The sequence below is a fragment of the Toxorhynchites rutilus genome, chromosome 2 (genome assembly GCF_029784135.1).
Source record: "Toxorhynchites rutilus septentrionalis strain SRP chromosome 2, ASM2978413v1, whole genome shotgun sequence".
Lineage (NCBI taxonomy): Eukaryota > Metazoa > Arthropoda > Insecta > Diptera > Culicidae > Toxorhynchites > Toxorhynchites rutilus.
Window position 1 is genome coordinate 166,440,977 of NC_073745.1, and position 20,924 is coordinate 166,461,900.

The following is a 20,924-nucleotide window of genomic DNA, read 5'->3' on the forward strand; positions in this document are numbered from 1 at the left end:
TGCTCTTCGTAATCTCAATTGGAGGGATAGGACGAATATGCCAGTATACGAAAGCCGTTGTATGTTGATTGACATTAGCTGCCAACATTAGCAAAGAAACGAGTACTGCTTCAACGATTACTCGTCTTTGATGTTCTGAATGATCACATCGACTGCGCAGACTTGTTAGCGAAACTTCGCTTCAACACACCACTTCGAGTGACGCGGCAGTCAGATTTTCAGAATGAACAATCCACTGGACGTCTGCTGTAATAAGTTCAACGAAGTGTCTGATATGGTGTTTAGACTTAGACTTAGAACATGAAAATGTCTGTACGATTTTTATATCGAAGATAAATAAATAAATTAAATTAAATGCCTGCACGGCATGTCGGCAGTTACATGAGTGCAATTCCGAATGAAATCGAACTAAAATTCAGATTTTGAGAACTTGTATTTTTGATTCGAACGAAATTTGTATTCCGTTTGGGTTAGAGGAATTATGAGCTTTCCACAGCATTTGGAAATTTTTTGACTCAAGTGTAACTTTTGAAAAGAGCGTATCGATTTTAGTAAGAAAAATCTTTGATAATTTATATCTCAAAAACTATGAGTCCTACCGAAATAGTGTCTTAGAAAGAGTTATAGAGTATTGATGTCCAAACGTGAAAAAATATATACTGAGAAAAAAAGTATTTTTTTATTTACAAAAAACTTTAATTTGCAATATCTAAAATACATATATGTTGAAAATTTAAAAAATTGGTACAGGATGGTAAAACTATTTTTGACAAACTTTGCGGAACATCGTTTTTTTATGAATTTTGGAAACTTCGAATTTTTGTTTATTAACAACCATTTTTAGCCACAAATTATGAATCCTGATGTGATTTAAAATAGAAAAGCTCGTTATTAATCTCCATCTAAATGCAGCCATTCTCGAGATATTTGAAAACAACATTTCTAATTTATTGTTTTTTTTAAATTTATATATGTATTTTTTATTTTTTCATATAAAATAGAAGTCAGTAGAAATCTTAAAGAATGAGTCCATGTTGGTAAAACTATTTCTGACGAACTTTGTGGAACATCGATTTTTTATGATTTTTCGAAACTTCGAGTTTTTGTATGTTAACAATCATTTCTAGCCACAAATTATGAGTTCTGATGTGATTCAAAATAAAAAAAAACTCATCAATCTCCTCCTAAATGCAGCCATTCTCGAGATATTTAAAAAATATTCCTAATTTATTGTCTTTTTTTATAGTAAATAGTAGAGATGAAACGGAAATCCGGTAATTACACGGTATCCGGCCTATCCGGCCAATAATTGCTATCCAGTCGGATCCGGTATCCGACTGGATAGCAAATATTGGCCGGATAGGCCGGATACCGAATATTAGAAAATATGAATAATGTTTCATTAACACAAGATAAACCATATCAAAATAGCCCTTTAACATCATTCATACATTATTAAAAGTAATGTTTGATTGCTGAGATGCCAGATTTTTTTTTCAAAATTAAATTAATATTAATACTGGCAAATATAGATAATTGACGATGCTCCTTAGAATCGCCACTAAATGTAAGAATCGTGATTGCGATCGATTCGGAGTGTGTTCACATAACTGTCGATTTCTTTAGCATCGGAATATTTTTCTTGAACCCTGACCCTGAACCCTGAACCCTGAACGCTGACTATATGTGCAATTTCGTCTTAATCCAAATGTTTTTATGCAGGAAAATGATAAATTACCTCGAATATACAGGAGAGGTTAGAATTTATTATTCTTGTTATTTCGTCAAACGAAATCAGAAGCCAAACGTATTGCTCCATCAAGCTATAAAGCAAGTTTTGCCGTGAAGTCTTTCAGATTATCATCCCTGAAGACACTCCCTACAAAAACCTCATCATTGTGATAGAAAATCAAGGAAATCCTGGAAATCTGGAATCCGTTTTATCACTAGTAAATAGGCTCTTTCAATATGTTTGTCGTGTTATACCGCCATGTTCATGGAATTTTAGAAATTTGCTTATAATTTTCAACAACTTTTCCAAATACATCATTATGGTAAAACTATATGTTCAGGAGTTACGTTGAAAAACATTATCGCTACGTTTTGTATTGACTCAATAATCTTTCTCTTGATTTCTCTATTTGTTGTTGGAAAATATTTTTTTAGGAAAGACAATGAGATGCAAACGGAGCGCAGTCGGTGTTGCTGCTTTAGATGAACTAGTTTATGTATGTGGTGGATACGATGGTGTTACAAGTCTCAGCACGGTAGTATTGTGTCATAGATTCGTTGGATTTTATTTTGATAGTAACGATCTGATAATCGACAGGTTGAATGCTATTCCCCGAAGACTGATTCGTGGACCACTGTTGCACCTATGATGAAATATCGATCAGCAGGTAACATTTCTCTGATATTGCATTTATTCGCATTCGCAGTTGTTTCCTAATTCACTCAACAGGAGGAGTTGCTGCGCTCGGTGGATTTGTATACGCTTTAGGTGAGTGATATTCCCATTGAGTACTGGGAAATTTTTGGTTAGGATATTTTTTACAATTGTTATGCTATTTTCTGGCTATGAAAAGCAGGGCGAAAACAAGTATGATTCTGGATCGCATCGAAGTAGAAGAATTACTTTGTTTTTATATATTTCGTTTCATCCGTTGAACAATTTTCTGAATACGTTTTCATGTTTTAGGTGGTCATGATGGTCTTTCAATATTTGATTCCGTCGAACGTTATGATGTATCGACAAATACTTGGACAAAGGTAAATGATAATTCAATAAAATTTAGTATGGTGCAAAGATCGAAAAAAATCGACAAAACGACAAAAATACCATTCTTCATCGAAAAAGCATTGCTCGATCGTTTGAAATTGGTTATAGAGATGAGATTGGAGATGAATGTATTGAGTCGAACGAAAACAAATATTTTTATTTCAACATTAATATGAGTATTGAATGTTTTGCTCAGCTGAAGCGAATATGGTACTATTCAGCGATTTTCAATAGTAATGTCTGCGTTGTTGATATTTGTGAATGGTTGTCCGCCATAGGGCGCTTGCAGCGAGCATATGTATTGGTAGTTTGTTGGGCAGGCAAAAGTGATCACTGCATAGGATTTATATGGATCGACAAGATTGAGCTTTGGTCTCGATGTGTTTGGATCTTCGTTCGGCCTTGATGAAAGCAATGCAACTTTGGTTGTCTTCGTGTATAACAGTTGCACTCGCCTGACGTTGTCCGAAGTCTTGAAGTAACGATCGAAGCCAAATTGCCTCTTGGCAACCCTCGCTCAAGGAAACGTATTCTGCCTCCATCGACGATAATGTCACGGATGACTGCTTCCTGCTCACCCACGAAATTGCTACTCCAGCGTACAAGAAAGTGAATCCGGATGTCGACTTCCAGCTTTCGACATCGCCCGCCCAGTCTGCGTCCGTGAATCTGATCAAATCACCAGCTCGCCCGTCGTAACTCAACTTCCAGTATTTTGTGCCATGTAAATATCGCACAACTCGTTTCGCTGCCGTCCAATCGATTTGCGTTGGACAACTCACTTGACGACCCAGAATAGAGATACTAATGGCTATGTCCGGTCGCGCGTGCACTGCTATCAGAGCTCCAACCAAATTCCTGTATAGCGACTCGTCTTCTAGTTTTTCTCCGCTCTGCAGTTTCAGGAATCCTTCGTCCATGGGTGTTTGAGCTGGCTTCGCTTCAGATATTCCGAAACGTGCGGCAAGTTTCTCGATGTAACCTCTTAGGCTGATACTGTACTAACCATAGACTCGATCAATCTCCATGCCCAGGAAATATTTCAATTCTCCTATAATGCTGATATCCAATTTGCGTTTTAGCTCCTCAGAGATTGCGGCTGCCACTGATTTGTCCATACATCCAAGCACAATATCATCGACGTACACAAGCAGATAAGCCAGAGTGTCGCCAACTGATTTTGTGTACAAGCAAGGATCAGCGGGGCTTTGTTTGAACCCTATACTCACAAGCACTTCATGTCGACGACGGTTCAGCATCTAGCGCTTTGTTTCAATCCGTAAATGCTCTTCTTTAAACGGCACACAAGATGTTCCTTGCCCGGGATCTCGCAACCTGGTGGCTGAGGTATGAAGAGCTCCTCCTCAAGCTCACCGTGCAAATGCGCCGTCTTTACGTCCAGGTGTATACGTGGCATATTCAGCTGACTCGCTAACAGAGCACGGAAAGTTGTTTGGCTTCTAACTGGCGCAAAAACCTCCTCAAAGTCCACTCCGTATGTCTGCGAAAATCCTTGCGCCACTAGTCTAGCTTTGAACTTTACCTTGTTCCCATTAGCATCAGGTTTTTGATTTTGTACACCCACTTACTGCTTATAGCTTTCCGGCCAGTAGGAGTAGATCCCACGTGTTATTTTTAGAATGATTAACTAACTCCTCTCGCATAGCTTCATCCCATTCAGTTGAACTTGATGACTTCCTAGCTCCCCATAGAGTCCGAGGCTCCTGGTCGACCTCAGCCAAACACGTTGCATTCATCTCATCCAGCTTCCACGCTTTCACCGCGCTTCCAGCATCTGATGCTTCTTGCTGCACGCTTCCGTCAACTTCCAAAGTATCTTCCTGCTGCACGTTCCGATCGATTTTCAGATTGATTTCCGATGTAATCGGCTGCCGAATTTCTCGCACCGATTCCTTCGTGTCCATCTCCATCTCCAAAAACTTCCCATCTCGACTAATCTGCACCTTGTCAGTCATTCGGTCGAGGAAACGATAGGCCTTCTTGTTTCAGCATATCCAACGAATGTCAGCCTGACCGCCTTGCTATCGAGCTTCCATCATTTCTCATCTGATTGAAGATGGCAATCGGTTGTATATGTAACAAGCAGTCATCACTGCTTCGCCCCAGTACTTCTTCTCCAAATTCGCCTCCAGAAGCAAACAACAGGTCATTTCAATCAAAGTATGATTTGCTTTCTCGGATTTCCCATTTTTTTGCGGGCTGTATGGTGCAGTCAGCTGCAAAATAGTAGCGTTCTCGTCCAAGAAAGTCTTCAGCCTCGTACTTGAATATTCCCCGCCTCCATCAGCTTGCAGAATCTTTGGCATTTTCCCGAACTGATTTTGCACAAGGCTCACGTAGTGGCGTATCTTTTCATAGGCTTCCGATTTATTCCTTGAGAGAATACGATCTGGGTCCCTTCACATTGCTCAGTTCCGGGTAATGAGAGAGCTGACTCATTAGCAAAGGTAGGTGCAATTAAAGGCAATATTTATCAGCGTCAAATCGCCTTCAATGAATTTTATTCTTTAGTTCGTAAAAATACCATCGCTAACTGGCAGCGCAAGTGAAACGAAGATGAATTGGGCCGGTGGTTTCACTCGATTATCCCTAAAGTTAGCCTCAAACCGTGGTTCAAAAGTCTGGAATTGAATCTGGACTTTATTCGCACCTTCTCCCGAGACATGTCCAATCACTGTTCGTTAGATGCACTACTTTTCCGTTTCAATCTTGCCAGCAGCAATCTCTGCGTTTGTGATCAAGGTTGTCACGACATCGAGCACGTTGTTTCGTCGTGCGAATTGTAACTAGTCGCCAGATCGAATATAGAAAACACCCTTCGGGCCCGAGGGAGACAACCCAATGTGCCGGTGAGAGATGTATTGGCTCGATTAGACCTTGATTACATGTCCCAAATATATGTTTTCCTTAAAGCTATAGATCTTCGTGGGTGATTGTTTCTTTATACCCTCCTTTTCTTCCTTTGCGAGTAATTGGTCCCCTTGCTATAAACAGTAGAATAAGTTGAAATGTAAATACACTATAGATATAGGGGAAAACGGGGGAAGACCGTACCCCTAAGAAAACCAATTTTCATTTAAACGTTCTTCCGGATTTCCCCTATTTGTTGTACTACATATCATTGAGTATCTAATAATCTACTACTAAAAAAATGTGTAACTTTTTTTCTTTTGGTTTTTTAATTTATTTTTGAAATGATAAAAAATTGCTTTTTATTTCGTTGGCGGGGTAAGAAGGACCACCCGCGGGGTAAAACGGTCCATGACGGGGTAAGACGGAGCGATGCTATTTTCAAACAGTTTAGTCTGGTGAAAATAACAGGAACAGTCTAAGGTACTAAATGTTTAGGGTTGTTTATAAACTACACATAAACTTCTGAAAAGGCCATCAATATTCCACGTGCAGAGTTTTGCAAATATTCGTGAAAAATTTACCAAATTATCGAAATCTATAAGGACGATTATTCGACGGCTTCCTTATGTACTTTCGGGGCATTTGTGTGTAAAAAGACGAGCAAAAATTTGATATGAAAATCATTCAATATCACGACGTATGGCGCTTTTACCCCGTCGAAAGTGGACCGTCTTCCCCCCAGAGCACCTTTTGCATTATTTTGCACTTTTCAGGCATTTTATATTACATTTTACATACCTTTTAACGCAGAAAGAACCGGAACAATCTACTGACGGATTGGGACACTGACAATTAACTGAATACACAGTTTTTGTTGGAAAAATCCTTATTTTGGTTGCCTTGAAAATAAGATCGCTTGCAACCGCAATGGACGAAAACTTTGTTTTGCTTACAATTTTAATATTTCGTGCGCTCAAGTGTTGTATTTCGAAATAACAAAAATAGGCTAATCATGCTTCTTGCGTAACATATTTGCCAAAAAACTGAGGATTTCTTATAAAACTAGAAGTGGCCGGTCTTACCCCGCCGGTAGGTCTTACCCCGTCTTCCTCTACGAATAGATTTAAGAATTGAGTTTGATCATCAACATTTTTATAATCTCCTTATATCCCATCCTTGTCCTGAAAAAAATGTCACCCTTCTAAACTCGAGTCAATCGCGAGTAATCGGTTTTCTACCTTACTAACTATATAATTAGGAGACTGTTTATATATAGTTATAAAAATATAGTTAAGAATTCGGCTCCTTCAAACTTATGAATCGCATTATAGAATGAGAACATTTTCTTTCAGTGAACATTCTGGAGTGAAAGTATGGAGTTTTGACAATTTTTATGTTTTCAAATGACTTCTGTGTTACAGAAAATATTACTAATATTGGTAACAAAGAAATCATTACAGTACTAAATATGAAATGGCAGGCAAAACTACCCTTCAAGGCATTTGGTTACAAGATGCGGAGATTTCAGCATGGTTGATCGACACTAGCTAGGATCCAGGCATCTCCAGGTTGTATTGAAACTGATCATATACTTATGCGATCAGTACCTGTAGTTCAGCTTCAGCCAATTCCTTTCATTTTTTCTTCCTCGAAAACTATCTATGAATGCATGCCTAAAAACCACACTATCAAAGTTGAGATTGAAACTGATCATATACTTATGCGATCAGTACCTGTAGTTCAGCTTCAGCCAATTCCTTTCATTTTTTCTTCCTCGAAAACTATCTATGAATGCATGCCTAAAAACCACACTATCAAAGTTGAGATCCTCGAGCCAACCGCGAGTAATCGGTTACATATTACTAACATAGATAATAAGAAAATTGTCAAAGTATTGGACTCCCGGCCCCGTGAGGCTAACGCCATATGAGCCTTGATAAAAATATATATTTTGGAAAAAAAAAGTTGAGATCCTGTGGTGTCTGGAAACAGTTATGTGTCACAAATCAAACAAGTCTCACAAGACAAATCGACAAGTCTTCAAACAAGACTACGAAGCGGCTGCGGATGGATCTGAATTTAGGATGAAAAAGAGGTTTTAGGATGAAAATGAGAAAGAGTTTGTAAATCGTTACATGACGCCAATGTTCTTGGGACGTTCTCAAGCATCAGAGATCAACGTGCATCTTTTAAAGAAGGCCTGGAAAATATATCTTTGAAGAAACTTCTGGTGTCGATGGACTGCCACGGTGTAAATTGGTTATTTTACGCGAGCTGCAACTGGACTTTTAAAATAGATAAGAAAAACTTTTTTGCTCGGATTGTTTTGCATCTCACATGATTCCAGCATGGACGGATTCAAAAAACTCGCTAAAATTTTACGAATTTTACTGCAATTTCAGCTGGGAAGAAAAATAGCAACAGGTTTGATGACTATGATCCGAAAAATAAACGATTGGATCAATTTCAGAAACCATAAGGGGCTGTCCACATACCACGTGGACAACTTTAGGGGGGGTAGGGGTTACGAAAATGTCCATGCTTGTCCACGGTCAAGGGGGAGGGGGTTTTGATAACACGTGGTTTGATTTGATTGACACGTGGACACGCTAAGTATTTTTTAAAGTAAAACATTCAAGTTAGTAGTCAAAATTGAATGAGATCTGTTTTGTATTTACACGATTTTTTGAATTTCACGCCCGCCCTGAGTACTCAGTATTCATCAACAAAAATACTGAACTGCCTGAGAGTGCTGCTCGGTCAAACATCCATATTTTTTGTCATATGACTGAACCTCTTTCCTGAAAAGTATAGTCTAAAGGTAACGCACTTGAACTAGGGTCCAATTTATTTCAATCGGTAATAGAGGCCCATTAAATCCACCAGGATAAAGACACCCAATAACACAAAGAATATTGGATTTTTGTAGTATCAAACATCACGACTTAAGTGCGGGTTGAGTTCAGCTTTTGCTCTTGATGACAAAACTGTTTGGATTTTTTTTTCGAGAACTCCCAAGGATTTCTGAACATTGAAACGAACAACAAATTCTTCCATGAGTGTACGGGCCGTATCTCTGGAGATCTATTTCTTGCAATGATGTTGTTCTTCATTGATGTCTGGTAATTTTTGTTATACGCTCCTCTTGAGTTGTCTGGAAAGTTCATGCTGCTACTGCTGATTAATTAAAAGAAAATATTAATCTTTCATGCACATGGATTAGTAGATTCGCTACAGATGTCGAAAATCACCGAAATCACAGAAACGAAACATCAAGAAAAACATGTATGTAACATGCAAACATGCAACAATGCTTGGACTACATATTAACCCATATTACGGAACCCGATCGGATTTGAAATATCGCAATCCGAACGAAATAAACTTTTGCATTCTGCATTTCAAGGTTGCAACATTTGTACAATCCGATAGGAATTGACTCGATCAGATGAAGGTGGATAGAGACACGAATTTCGGACGTTTCTTCGTGCTACTAAAAAGTAAAACAAAGAATATTTTTACCATCCATTATATCACTATTTGTTGATCTATCTTTCAACAATAGAACAAAAATTTAACGGAAAAAAATATATCCATAATTAGAAGCTGATCAAGTGAGGGGGTTTAAAAAAAGTTGTGTCATGGTGTACAAGATTCCAGCACTTCTGGTTCTCTGAAACAAACAAATCAAACAGATTCTGAATCAGTAAAGATGCCAACATCGCATAAACCTCGGACAAGTCAAAACGTGTTTTTTTAATAAAATGGGGGAAATTTGAAGAAAAAAATTGCTGTTTAAAACATTTTTTAAAAATAGTAATGTAACGAAATTATGATTTTTTTATAGAAAATACATGTAGCGTTGCCTGAACGGTCTTGGCTTTCTTTCATACAACTAAAACTCGACCAATCGTGTTAGCGTGCAACTCTCGACTCTTTTATTTTTCCGACATTAATTCTACAAACTAATTCTTCTACCTTCGAATTTCTGGGGAGGCGCTTGAAGTTACCCCGCTATATCTGCCGATAAATAATTACGCGCCGAGTAATCAAAAAATGTCCCGTGTGTGTTGAACTGCCACGAACCGAATGGAAACTTGAGATTTGTTTCACTCGCACAAAAATAACAAAATTGATGTACGTAAAAAAATGTAGACTCGGTAACAACATAATGTAATTAGAGAAGTGTTCGATTTTCGACAAGGGTGATGCACTTTTGGATCTTGACGACAAAGCGCAAGTGTGCTTCAATGAAATATGAAAAATGGAGCGAAGCATTCGCCAAGCGTCTCTACATACATATATGGAGGAATTAGGGTCGCTTCATCCCCCCTTACTTACAGAGCTTGTAATAATCTTGAAGAGGTTATTGCAAGCAGATTATACAATAATGTAATAATTAGATAAATGTATTTGATTTTTGATTTTTACTTTTCAGTCATAGGAACTTAAATGATTTTTTTTCGGTTGTTATTAAAATAGAACATACTCCCTCAACTCTGTAATTCCCCAATTCTAAATGGAAACAAAAATGGTCATATCTCCTTAAAGCTTCCCCGAAAGTCTTAGCGATCATTGTTGATGAGCTTGTACAGCTTCATTTAAAAATTTCTTGGTGCAATATGTTTATTTTCATCATTCTTGCTGAATATATCTCCCTCTCATTAATTCTTTAATCTTTAATCTTTCATATTCTTTTAATCTTTAATCTTTCATCTTCTTCAATATTTAGTTTTCTTCATTTCAATCTTTATTGTTGGAGGTAAATTCATCTCCCATGATTCTTCTTCGCTTTTATAGCGCTACTTTGTTTACATTTTTATTCTCGATAATCCCACATTTCAGTTACTCATGAACTGTTAAGTAAGTATTGGGGCATACATGTCCTTACAGGAATTCATTCCTGGTTTTCCAGCCCTTCGGTACATTCAAAAGCTATTATTGCGATTGATGGACACATTTTTGTTATAAATTGGCTGTAGACAAATATGCCTCAACATTTTACATTTTGTTAAAATCCCACTTCAAAGTGTGTATGTAAAGTTTAGAATCACACCTATTCAAATTATCGATAAGTACATTTCCCCATTTTTCCCTGTCCATACAATTAAAGTACGGGAGATATGATTGTGTCTTTCTAAACAGAATAAGCAGTCTTCCCAGAATTGACGGAATATTGTTAAATAATAATTATCCCTTCTTTGGTTCATATTTTGATGCCGGGTTCAAATTTCTCTGCTAAATTAATTCAGTCTGTGTATTACATTCTTGAAGCATTAGAAGAATTAGATCGTACAGCTTTCTTCTAGGTGCATAGTTTCCTTTCACACACATTTTATCGCTCTTATTCTAAAAATCTCCTAATTTATTTAAAAATTGATTATCCTTCCAACAGTTGATTTGTATTGATTAGGAAATAGCTTTTTCTTTTCACTTTTTTAAAATTTGGTTGTTTTGAGAGGAAAAAAAATTGGTCCTTTTCACTTTCTCACTGCAGTCCTAATTTGTTACAATGAAATAGTTTGCAGTCGCCAACAATTGTTTTTCGTTTATAGTAGTCTAGCTTTTATATAAATTTTTCATATATTACATCTAGTTTTTTAAACTTTGAACCAACGATTTGCAAGGTTTAAATCGTTCTCACATTATTTGTTTTACATAATTTACTACAATTCTTTATCCGGTTTCCACACATGGTTGCTATTCTATTTATTTTAGTGTTGGATTTTCAGTACATAATAAAAGATCATGAAACGCGGAATCTGATTTCGATACTTCATGTTAACTATGAATATTTTCCAAATATGACAATCGTCTAAATATTGACTTCTTGTACCGCATTATGCTGATTCATATTTTTTCGATTTTTTTCTTCTTTCACTACAATATTTGTCCTCGCACATTTTCTGAACTAGGGACCCTTTCCGATTTCCAGATTATCTTCAAGGAAAGCAACACTTTGTAAACACCACGATGGGTGAGCTGCTGTCCCCACTTGGACAGCATCCCACCGCTGTCACCACTTGCAGCGTTGCCTGAACGGTCTTGGCTTTCTTTCATACAACTAAAACTCGACCAATCGTGTTAGCGTGCAACTCTCGACTCTTTTATTTTTCCGACATTAATTCTACAAAATAATTCTTCTACCTTCGAATTTCTGGGGAGGCGCTTGAAGTTACCCCGCTATATCTGCCGATAAATAATTACGCGCCGAGTAATCAAAAAATGTCCCGTGTGTGTTGAACTGCCACGAACCGAATGGAAACTTGAGATTTATTTCACTCGCACAAAAATAACAAAATTGATGTACGTAAAAAAATGTAGACTCGGTAACAACATAATGTAATTAGAGAAGTGTTCGATTTTCGACGGCGCCAGTGGTTGTATGGTTAGCGTAACAGCCTCACAATCCGATCGGCCTGGGTTCAATCCCAGCTGGCGTCGTTGGGATTTTCTGAGGCGAAAAATCTCTGGTTACGTCTTCCTTCGGAGCGGAAGTAAAAGAAGTTGGCCCGGCTCATGAGTTGTTGAGTCTGATAGGTAGGAACAGGTGGAGTCGCCTCCCTGATGTCGGTGATTGGCACTAAAGTGGCGGAAATAGGCCGACGAAAAATAAGCGAAGATAAAAAAAAAAAAAAAGTGTTCGATTTTCGACAAGGGTGATGCACTTTTGGATCTTGACGACAAAGCGTAAGTGTGCTTCAATGAAATATGAAAAATGGAGCGAAGCATTCTCCAAGCGTCTCTACATACATATATGGAGGAATTAGGGTCGCTTCATACATACAGATTGTATTCATATAAACATAGATCGGATAAGTAGAACTTGAGATATCGTGTAAGCCAGTTTGAAAAAAACATGTTTCGAGAAAAACGCGTTTGAAGTTAATTGTTATGGCCGTACTAGATAAGATATCACATCACTAAAATAGCTATAACTTGGTTAATAATGAGATTTTCAAAAAGTCTCTTCTATGGTATATTCTTAAATGTCTGAATTAGAGAAATATGAAGAAAAAAAATTGATTTTTTTCATTTCAAGACTAGAATACCCTCTTAAAGAAGGCAACATTGTGCTGATTTCAAATCCGACCAGATTCCGGAATAAGGATTTATTTTACCGAAAAACACTTGAAGGGACTTATCTCAATTTGCAATTCGTTTCATAAACGCGACGAAAATACATATTTGTAGTGAATTGTAAAGGGTAAATCATTTACAAGAATGTTGAGTTAAAATAAATCTTAGCAAGTGAATGGAACCCCGAAGCAGGTTTTCACTTGAAGAAAGTTATGGCTGGGTCTGGTAGGACTGGAAGAAAATCTGTATCATAAGCTTCTACCAAGCAACTAGTTTCGATGAATTCCAACAAGTACTGCTAGCAGCTGAACGTATGAAAATCAACATTCCAGAACGCTTCTAGGGCACTTCTAAAACTCCACCCGACTTACACACTAGATATTGCTTCTTCAGATTATTAACTGTTAAGATTCTTGTAAGAACTTCAACTTACTGCATAGCATAAGGTCTGAGGGGATGGAATTCTCAAGTTGCATGAAGATGCTGAAATATTCAGGAAAAAACAGGAAGTGGGTTATATCTATGGTATAACCGCAAGGGTGACGTAGGACTATCGTTGATTTAGAGATCATTTGTTTGAAGTTGAATCTAAATCCATTCTGAATGAATGGATAAATGAATATTTGGGAGACTTCGAAAACGAGAGCGTTACGTTGGAGGCACAAGGTTTTATGCATCCAATATAGGATACGAAAAACCTTGTTCTGAAGAATAATCTTCAGAAGCTAACCTGCTAACTGTACTTGATTGACAAATCACAAACCCAAATGTATTATATGGATATTTTATGGATAGAAAACATTAAAATAAACTCTTTCACATGAATGTAATTTTAAATTCCCAGAGGAACTGGCAGATTATTTTCAGTAACGATTAGATATTTCCACATTTTCCTCGATACTGGAAGCCCACCAGTGGTTAATACTAACTCGATAACCACCTGTTAATAGTACTTGATTGAAAAATATTTGGTCACAGTGTTACATGAATAGAAAACATTCAAATAAACTCTTTCACATGAACATTCTTTGTGTGGACACCGACTGGACAACATCGTTGCTGGACGAGCTGGACGGCGAGGGATCGAGTGCCTTTCTCAAGGCAAGAGGGCGGAGGTGGTAGCGCTGGAGTAAAGTAGAGTTTTCAAAGGGTCTTTCTCAAGGCTAGAGACGAATGAACTGTAAAAGTTTAAAGTCTCTATAATACAAGACCTTCCTTCCTTCCTTCCTTTCACATGAATGTATTTTTAAATTCCCAGAGGAACTGGCTGATTATTAACTTTCTCGATGCTGAATGGCATCCAAACGGAAAGAATTCTGCGCGTGTATGTGTCGATCCTTCGCCGTCCACCTCCTCCAGCACGTTAGGCAACGATGTTGTCTTGTCGATGTCCTCACGAAAAATGAATGTGTCTCACCACCAGAATATCGCTTAAGTATGCTTTTTGTGTGTGATTGAATCGAGAGAAGGTGTGGTTTACGATGGCAATTTGGAAGGCAAACTAGAGGGGAATGAACTCTCTGAGCTCGGAACTTTCGGCGACTGAGCAATAATCGATTGCGGGCGCATACAATATTGGATACGGAAATATCCTACTGATGGGGAAAAACAATCTTCAGAAGCTATCCTGTTAATTGCGATTGATTGAAAAATCACAAAACCAAATGTATTTGGTCACAGTGTTACATGGATAGAAAACATTCAAATAAACTCTTTCACATGAATGTATTTTTAAATTCCCAGAGGTACTGGCAGATTATTTTCAGTAACGATTAGATATTTCCACATTTTCCTCGATACTGGAAGCCCACCAGTGGTTAATACTAATTCGATAACCACCTGTTAATAGCACTTGATTGAAACATATTTGGTCACAGTGTTACATGGATAGAAAACATTAAAATAAACTCTTTCACATGAATGTAATTTTAAATTCCCAGAGGAACTGGCAGATTATATTCAGTAACGATTAGATATTTCCACATTTTCCTCGATACTGGAAGCCCACCAGTGGTTAATACTACCTCGATAACCACCTGTTAATAGTACTTGATTGAAAAATATTTGGTCACAGTGTTACATGAATAGAAAACATTCAAATAAACTCTTTCACATGAATGTATTTTTAAATTCCCAGAGGTACTGGCAGATTATTTCCAGTAACGATTAGATATTTCCACATTTTCCTCGATACTGGAAGCCCCCCAGTGGTTAATACTAATTCGATAACCATCTGTTAATAGCACTTGATTGAAACATATTTGGTCACAGTGTTACATGGATAGAAAACATTAAAATAAACTCTTTCACATGAATGTATTTTTAAATTCCCAGAGGAACTGGCAGATTATTTTCAGTAACGATTTGATATTTCCACATTTTCCTCGATACTGGAAGCCCACCAGTGGTTAATACTAATTCGATAACCATCTGTTAATAGCACTTGATTGAAACATATTTGGTCACAATGTTACATGGATAGAAAACATTAAAATAAACTCTTTCACATGAATGTAATTTTAAATTCCCAGAGGAACTGGCAGATTATTTTCAGTAACGATTAGATATTTCCACATTTTCCTCGATACTGGAAGCCCACCAGTGGTTTATGCTAACTCGATAACCATCTGTTAGTAGTACTTGATTGAAACATATTTGATCACAGTGTTACATGGATAGAAAACATTCAAATAAACTCTTTCACATGAATGTATTTTTAAATTCCCAGAGGAACTGGCAGATTATTTTCCGGATCTTTCTCGATGCTGAATGGCATCCAAACGGAAAGAATTCCGCGCGTGTATGTGTGTGTGTGTGTAGCGGTTGCTTTTAGATCTTCCCGGGGAACCGTTTGTGGCATCACTCTCCTCCTGATGGATTCATGTCTAGCCTAAGTTGCACAAACAGGCTCTTGGTGACACCGTTCATCAGCGCTTTCATGATAAACGAAGAGCTTCACCACAACAGCGACAACATGCTCCAATCGCTGTTCAATTAGAACTGAGTGGATTTCTTACTTACAACTTAAATGCATTTTTATTCAGATGTTTTGCTATTTGCATACATATTTTACAGTTCAAGTGACACAGTCTGGGCTTTACATCTTTGGTTCAGCTTTTGGATTTAAAATCATACTGTTGAGCAAAAGTTCCTTATTTTTAATTTGACAGTTGTTCACCATTTTAATGGTATTGTTTGAAATTAAATTTGAAAGAGACTACTTATAAACTACTAACTAACTAACTAATAACCAACTAACTAATCTACTATATACAAATTTTTTATCAGGTCAAATTCAGAGGATCTAGATTTCTCAACAAATTTAGCTTTTGTTTCATACATAATTGCATCTAGTTTTTGGATATTAGCCTCTTGGTGTAGATCCGAGATCCTTGTGTCAAAAGGACGATCAAGAATCATCCTCAATGCACGATTTTGCGCCACTTGGAGTTTGTTCCTGTGAGTCTGAGCACATGACCCCCACACCACAATTGCATAAAGGATGGCAGGAGCTATGATTTGATTGTAGACGGCCAGTTTGTTCACCTTTGAGAGACGGGATCGTCGACAGATCAGAGGGTACAGAGATCGAACCAAAGCGGAACACCTATTCAAATTCTTCTCCAAGTGCTGACGGAAGAGGAGTTTCTGATCTATCACTAGCCCCAAATATGTTACTTCAGCGGACCACTCAACCCTTGTGCCATTCATCACCACAACGCAAGATGGAGGAGGTTTGAGTTTGGGAGACTGCCTGTGCAGGAACATGATTGTTTGGGTTTTGGAGGCATTGATTTTAATTTTCCATATGTTAGCATATTCAACAAAGCCGTCAAGGCATCGTTGAAGCCTGTTTGTAATTTCACGAGGCATCCTCCCCTTGACGGCAATTGCGGTGTCATCTGCGAACAGAAAGGACGAGCAGCCATCTCCCAGGGGAGGAGTGTCAGAGTTGTAAGGGCTGTACAGCAAAGGGCCCAGCAGACTTCCCTGCGGGACCCCTGCCTGGATGGAAAATGTGTTTGACAAACAGCCATTCAACGATACCCTGAACGACCTTTGCTGAAGGTAACACCGGATGATTTTCACGAGATAAATTGGAATGTTAAAGGAACAGAGCTTATATACAAGTCCGTCATGCCAGACACAGTCGAAAGCCTTTTCGACATCCAACAGTGCCAAGGCTGTGGACTTGGATACAGCCCTGTTCCTTTGGATGGTGTTCATCACTCTCACTAGTTGGTGGATAGTCGAATGCCCCCGTATAAACCCAAACTGTTCAGGCAGGAGGATGTTGTTGACCTCAACAATTTTTTGCAATCGGAATAAAATGATTTTTTCTAAAAGTTTGCCCAGCGCTGAAAGGAGGCTGATAGGTCTGTAGCTTGAAGGTAGAGTTGGATCCTTCCCGGGTTTGCGGATCGGCACGATCTTCGCTTCTTTCCAGATGCTTGGATAATAGTGCAATTCCAAGCATCGATTGAAGATGTTGCTGAGCAGCGAGTAGACTTTGGGAGTGAGCCTTTTCAGGATCAGGTTGATGATTCCATCAAACCCGGGAGCCTTCATATTCTTAGTGGCCTTCAGCGCTGAGCAAACTTGTTCTGCATTGACCTTATCTTCCCGAGGTATGGCACAAGGGGAGGTATCTAGTTCCTGGACGCACTGCGCAACCTGCTGTTCGAGCGGACTAGCCATATGCGAGCCAAGCAAATGCGACGATGCAATGTGATTGCCCATCGCATTCGCTTTCTCAATAGGCGCAACGAGGAAACTATCACCGACCTTGAGAGGAGGAACTGGTTTCGGATGGTTTTTCAGCACTTTGGCAACCTTCCAAAATGGTCTGGAGCGATCATCCAAGTTTTGTACGGTGCGCCCGAAGCTGTTGTTTCGAAGAGAGACCATCCTGGAAGCAATCTGCCTGTTCAGATCGGCCATCTCTTCCTTTCTGCCGAGATCCCCGGTCCTCTGAAACTGGCGTCTACGCACATTTCGCAAGCGGATCAATAGTTGAGTGTGAGAGTCAATAGCAACGAACTTACCCCTCACAGGAACACGCCGCACACACGCCACATCAGCCACGGAGATGGTGTATTGAAGTCCCTCTAATGCTTGGTCGATGTCCTCCACTGATTGCAGCAGCGGGTTCTCCTCGAGGTGATGGTTCACCATCCTTCCAAACGCCAGCCAGTTGACGTGATGGTAATCCTTTCGAAGGTAGATGGCTGGAACAATGTTGACCCCTACTTCAGCAACCACCGGAAGGTGATCGGAGCTGAGCTCGTTTACCGCCACCGGCTTGGTCAGCATGATGTTTGAAAGGAAGATGTCCAAAGTCGATGGATTTCCCGCAGGTGAGGTGAAGGTCGGCTCGTCCGAGAACTGTACCGCATACTGCCCATGTTGCGCGTGGTCGAAGAGAAGCCGCCCGTTTTGATTTTGTCGGTAGTTCCGCCAATCCTCATGGCGGGCGTTGAGATCACCCCCAACAACAAAGCGAGAAGAGGTGCGAGTGATGGCAGTCAAGTCATTTTGGAACTGACGCGCCATACTGTTGCTGTTCGGACACTGATGAGGACAGTACACGGCAATGAAATGGATGTTGCCGTTTGTCAATGCGACCTCCACACTAATCGCCTCGATGACCGACGTGCGAACGTGCGGAAGTATGTTGAGCTTCAGGCCTTTCCGTACGATGACCGCAACACCGCCCCCCCTAGAGCTGGTGCGATCAAGCCGGATGATGTTGTGATCCGGCAGCCAGAAACTGTCACCGGATTTTAGGTGGGTCTCTGAGAGCAGACCCACGTCGATGCTGTGTCTGCCGACGAAATCGGCAAACTCGATGGCTTTTGCTCTTATCGAGCAAGCGTTCCAAGTGGCAATTTTGAGAGACCTAAGAGCCATATTCAATGATAAACTTACTAAGCACATTCATCTGCTCGGGCTTGTTGCGGCACGCGCGGAGGGCGGTCGTCATCTTGTCAAAAATTTCCAGTAGCTCCGTCGGGGTGAACTTTTCGGAGTTGGTTTCAGTTTGTGGTGGGCGCCAAAATCCAGCGGGGGTGGGAGGCGAGCGCTGTCCGGCGGGCTCGCCGGAGGTACGTTGAGGAGGGGCAGCTCGATCCCGAGCGCTTGGATGAGTTGTTTGCTGAGTGGGGCGAAGCGGAGGAAAATCTTCTGCTCTAAACTTTGATTGTTGATAGACGCCTGCTTGCGGATATGTTTGAAATTTTCGCGTTTCGGGCATTGCCGGTCCGAACCCTGATGAGCGCCGCCACAGTTGATACATTTGTACTCCACTTTACCAGCTTTGTCCACTGGGCAGTCACCAGTGGCGTGGTCCTTAGCACACGTGCTGCAGCACGTGTGCTAATGAAAAAACCACACGACGAACTTGGATATCGTCGTGTGGTGAAAAAACCACACGACGATATCCAAGTTGGATTACCACTGGTGGGGTCCAATCTTAGATCGAAGCGCAGCGAAAGCAAAGTGAACTGGACTGCTCAACAGTTCGATGCCGAATGAGTGGATTTCCGAGCGGCGCTCTCTTATATACCGATTGGTGATTTCAATAGCCTGTTTTGAAAGCAATTTTAAGACTATTGAAACAAGTTTTTGGATCAAAAAGTAACAAGTATAGAACGCGTAGACATTTTATCTTTCGAATGAAGTGTTTATCATACCATTTCGTTCAGTTGTTTAGGAGCTATTAACACTCAAAATCTCGGTCTCCGGCGTAACGTTTTCGTTTTCGAAACTTTGATTTTACACCCCGGTATAGAAATGAAAGACGTAGTCCTTTGATCGAAAAAATGTATGTCTACAAAAATATGCTTTTGGTTTTTTCCTTAGAACCGGTACGAATTTTTCAGGACAATATTTAGCATGGTTTAAAAATTAAGGGTTGTAGGTCAACGGAATCATCGATCACGATGATACTGCAGATGTTTTGTTTTTACTAGGTTCATTATAGCCATCAGGCACTACCGAACCTGTAAAAGCGAAAGTCATTGGTGTTTACACGAGAAAATTCTGTTTTCAAACAAAATACTTGATTTAATTGTCTGATTTTTTGAAAACTCAAACAGCCAGCTAGCTTTAATAAAAATACTCGAGAATAAGCTTACAATCGATAACCGGAGGAATGTCCACGTGGACAACAGGGGGAGGGGTATAAGGAATGTCCACGCTTGTCCACTGAGGGGGAGGGGGGTGTCTAAAATCATGCTTCTTCTGTCCACGTGGTATGTGGACAGCCCCTAAGTCTATGGAACTTTTTGCGAGAAGCAGAAGCTTCCGAAAGATTGCAAGAAAAATCGTTGCTTTAAGTTGCGTTAATTTGATTCGAAGCAAAATGAAAATGACAATTTTGTAATAGCGTTTAAGGATCCTTTAAGACGACCAAATTAATTTATTGGAAGTTACCGACAGACGTTCATAAATTTTATTGGTTTAGCTAATCAAATGTTAAGGAACTACAACTACAGAACTAGTAGAACATTTGATTACTAGTCTACGTCTGGAATTCATCTGAAAAATACCTGGAAAATCAGGGGATTTCAGAGATTTTTTTGGGGGTTTGTGTCAACACTCTGATCATGTCCTTAAATGTTTCGGTTTAGCTACTAAACTCCCTATATTTTCCTTGGTATATGAATAAGTTCATTCAACCTAATGATGAACATATGAATTGATACTGTCGGTCTTTATTTTTATAGGTTCGTTCGATGTTAAACAGAAGATGTCGATTAGGAGTAGCGACGTTAGGAGGAAAGCTTTATGCCTGTGGCGGTGAGTATATGGATGTTCTATAGCTTCACCGGACTTTATTTGTAGGGGTAGTGGGGGCAAATTGGTCATGGGGGGGACAAAGTGGTCACCCGCTTGTTTGGTAGTATAACTATTGACTGTAGATGCCGTATTGATAGTCACCTTATGTCTGAAGAATTTAAAGTCTTTTGAGTCACCCTGTACTTCAGAAGAGCTGTCGCATGTCAAAATACAAATAAAAACATAAATTACTCTCTCGATAGCCATTCGGCCGTAGTTCTGTGCGCATGGTATCTAAGGTGTTTCTCGTGAAATTTAGTTTATTCAATCTGATATGTTGGACAATTCATCAGTTTGGACGACTGTTCACATATTCCAGGAGAGGTGAACAGATAATTTGTTTAATCTCAGC

The 20,924-nt window shown here is 39.4% G+C and overlaps 1 protein-coding gene across 6 annotated transcripts in view; it reads left to right on the forward strand.

The window, feature by feature from the left end:
• The window catches only part of LOC129769000 (kelch-like protein 18), a 36,541-nt gene that overhangs the window by 2,718 nt on the left and 12,899 nt on the right, over positions 1-20,924 (forward strand). For 4 of the 6 annotated variants that reach the window (XM_055770987.1, XM_055770985.1, XM_055770991.1 and 1 more), the window contains 5 exons: positions 2,167-2,267; positions 2,330-2,399; positions 2,462-2,500; positions 2,699-2,769; positions 20,461-20,533. In XM_055770987.1, coding sequence (XP_055626962.1) covers positions 2,167-2,267; positions 2,330-2,399; positions 2,462-2,500; positions 2,699-2,769; positions 20,461-20,533 — 354 coding nt within the window. Of the gene's footprint in view, positions 1-2,166; positions 2,268-2,329; positions 2,400-2,461; positions 2,501-2,698; positions 2,770-11,568; positions 12,551-20,460; positions 20,534-20,924 lie in introns of those variants that run through there. The other 2 variants (XM_055770988.1, XM_055770990.1) reach the window with 2 other exon arrangements.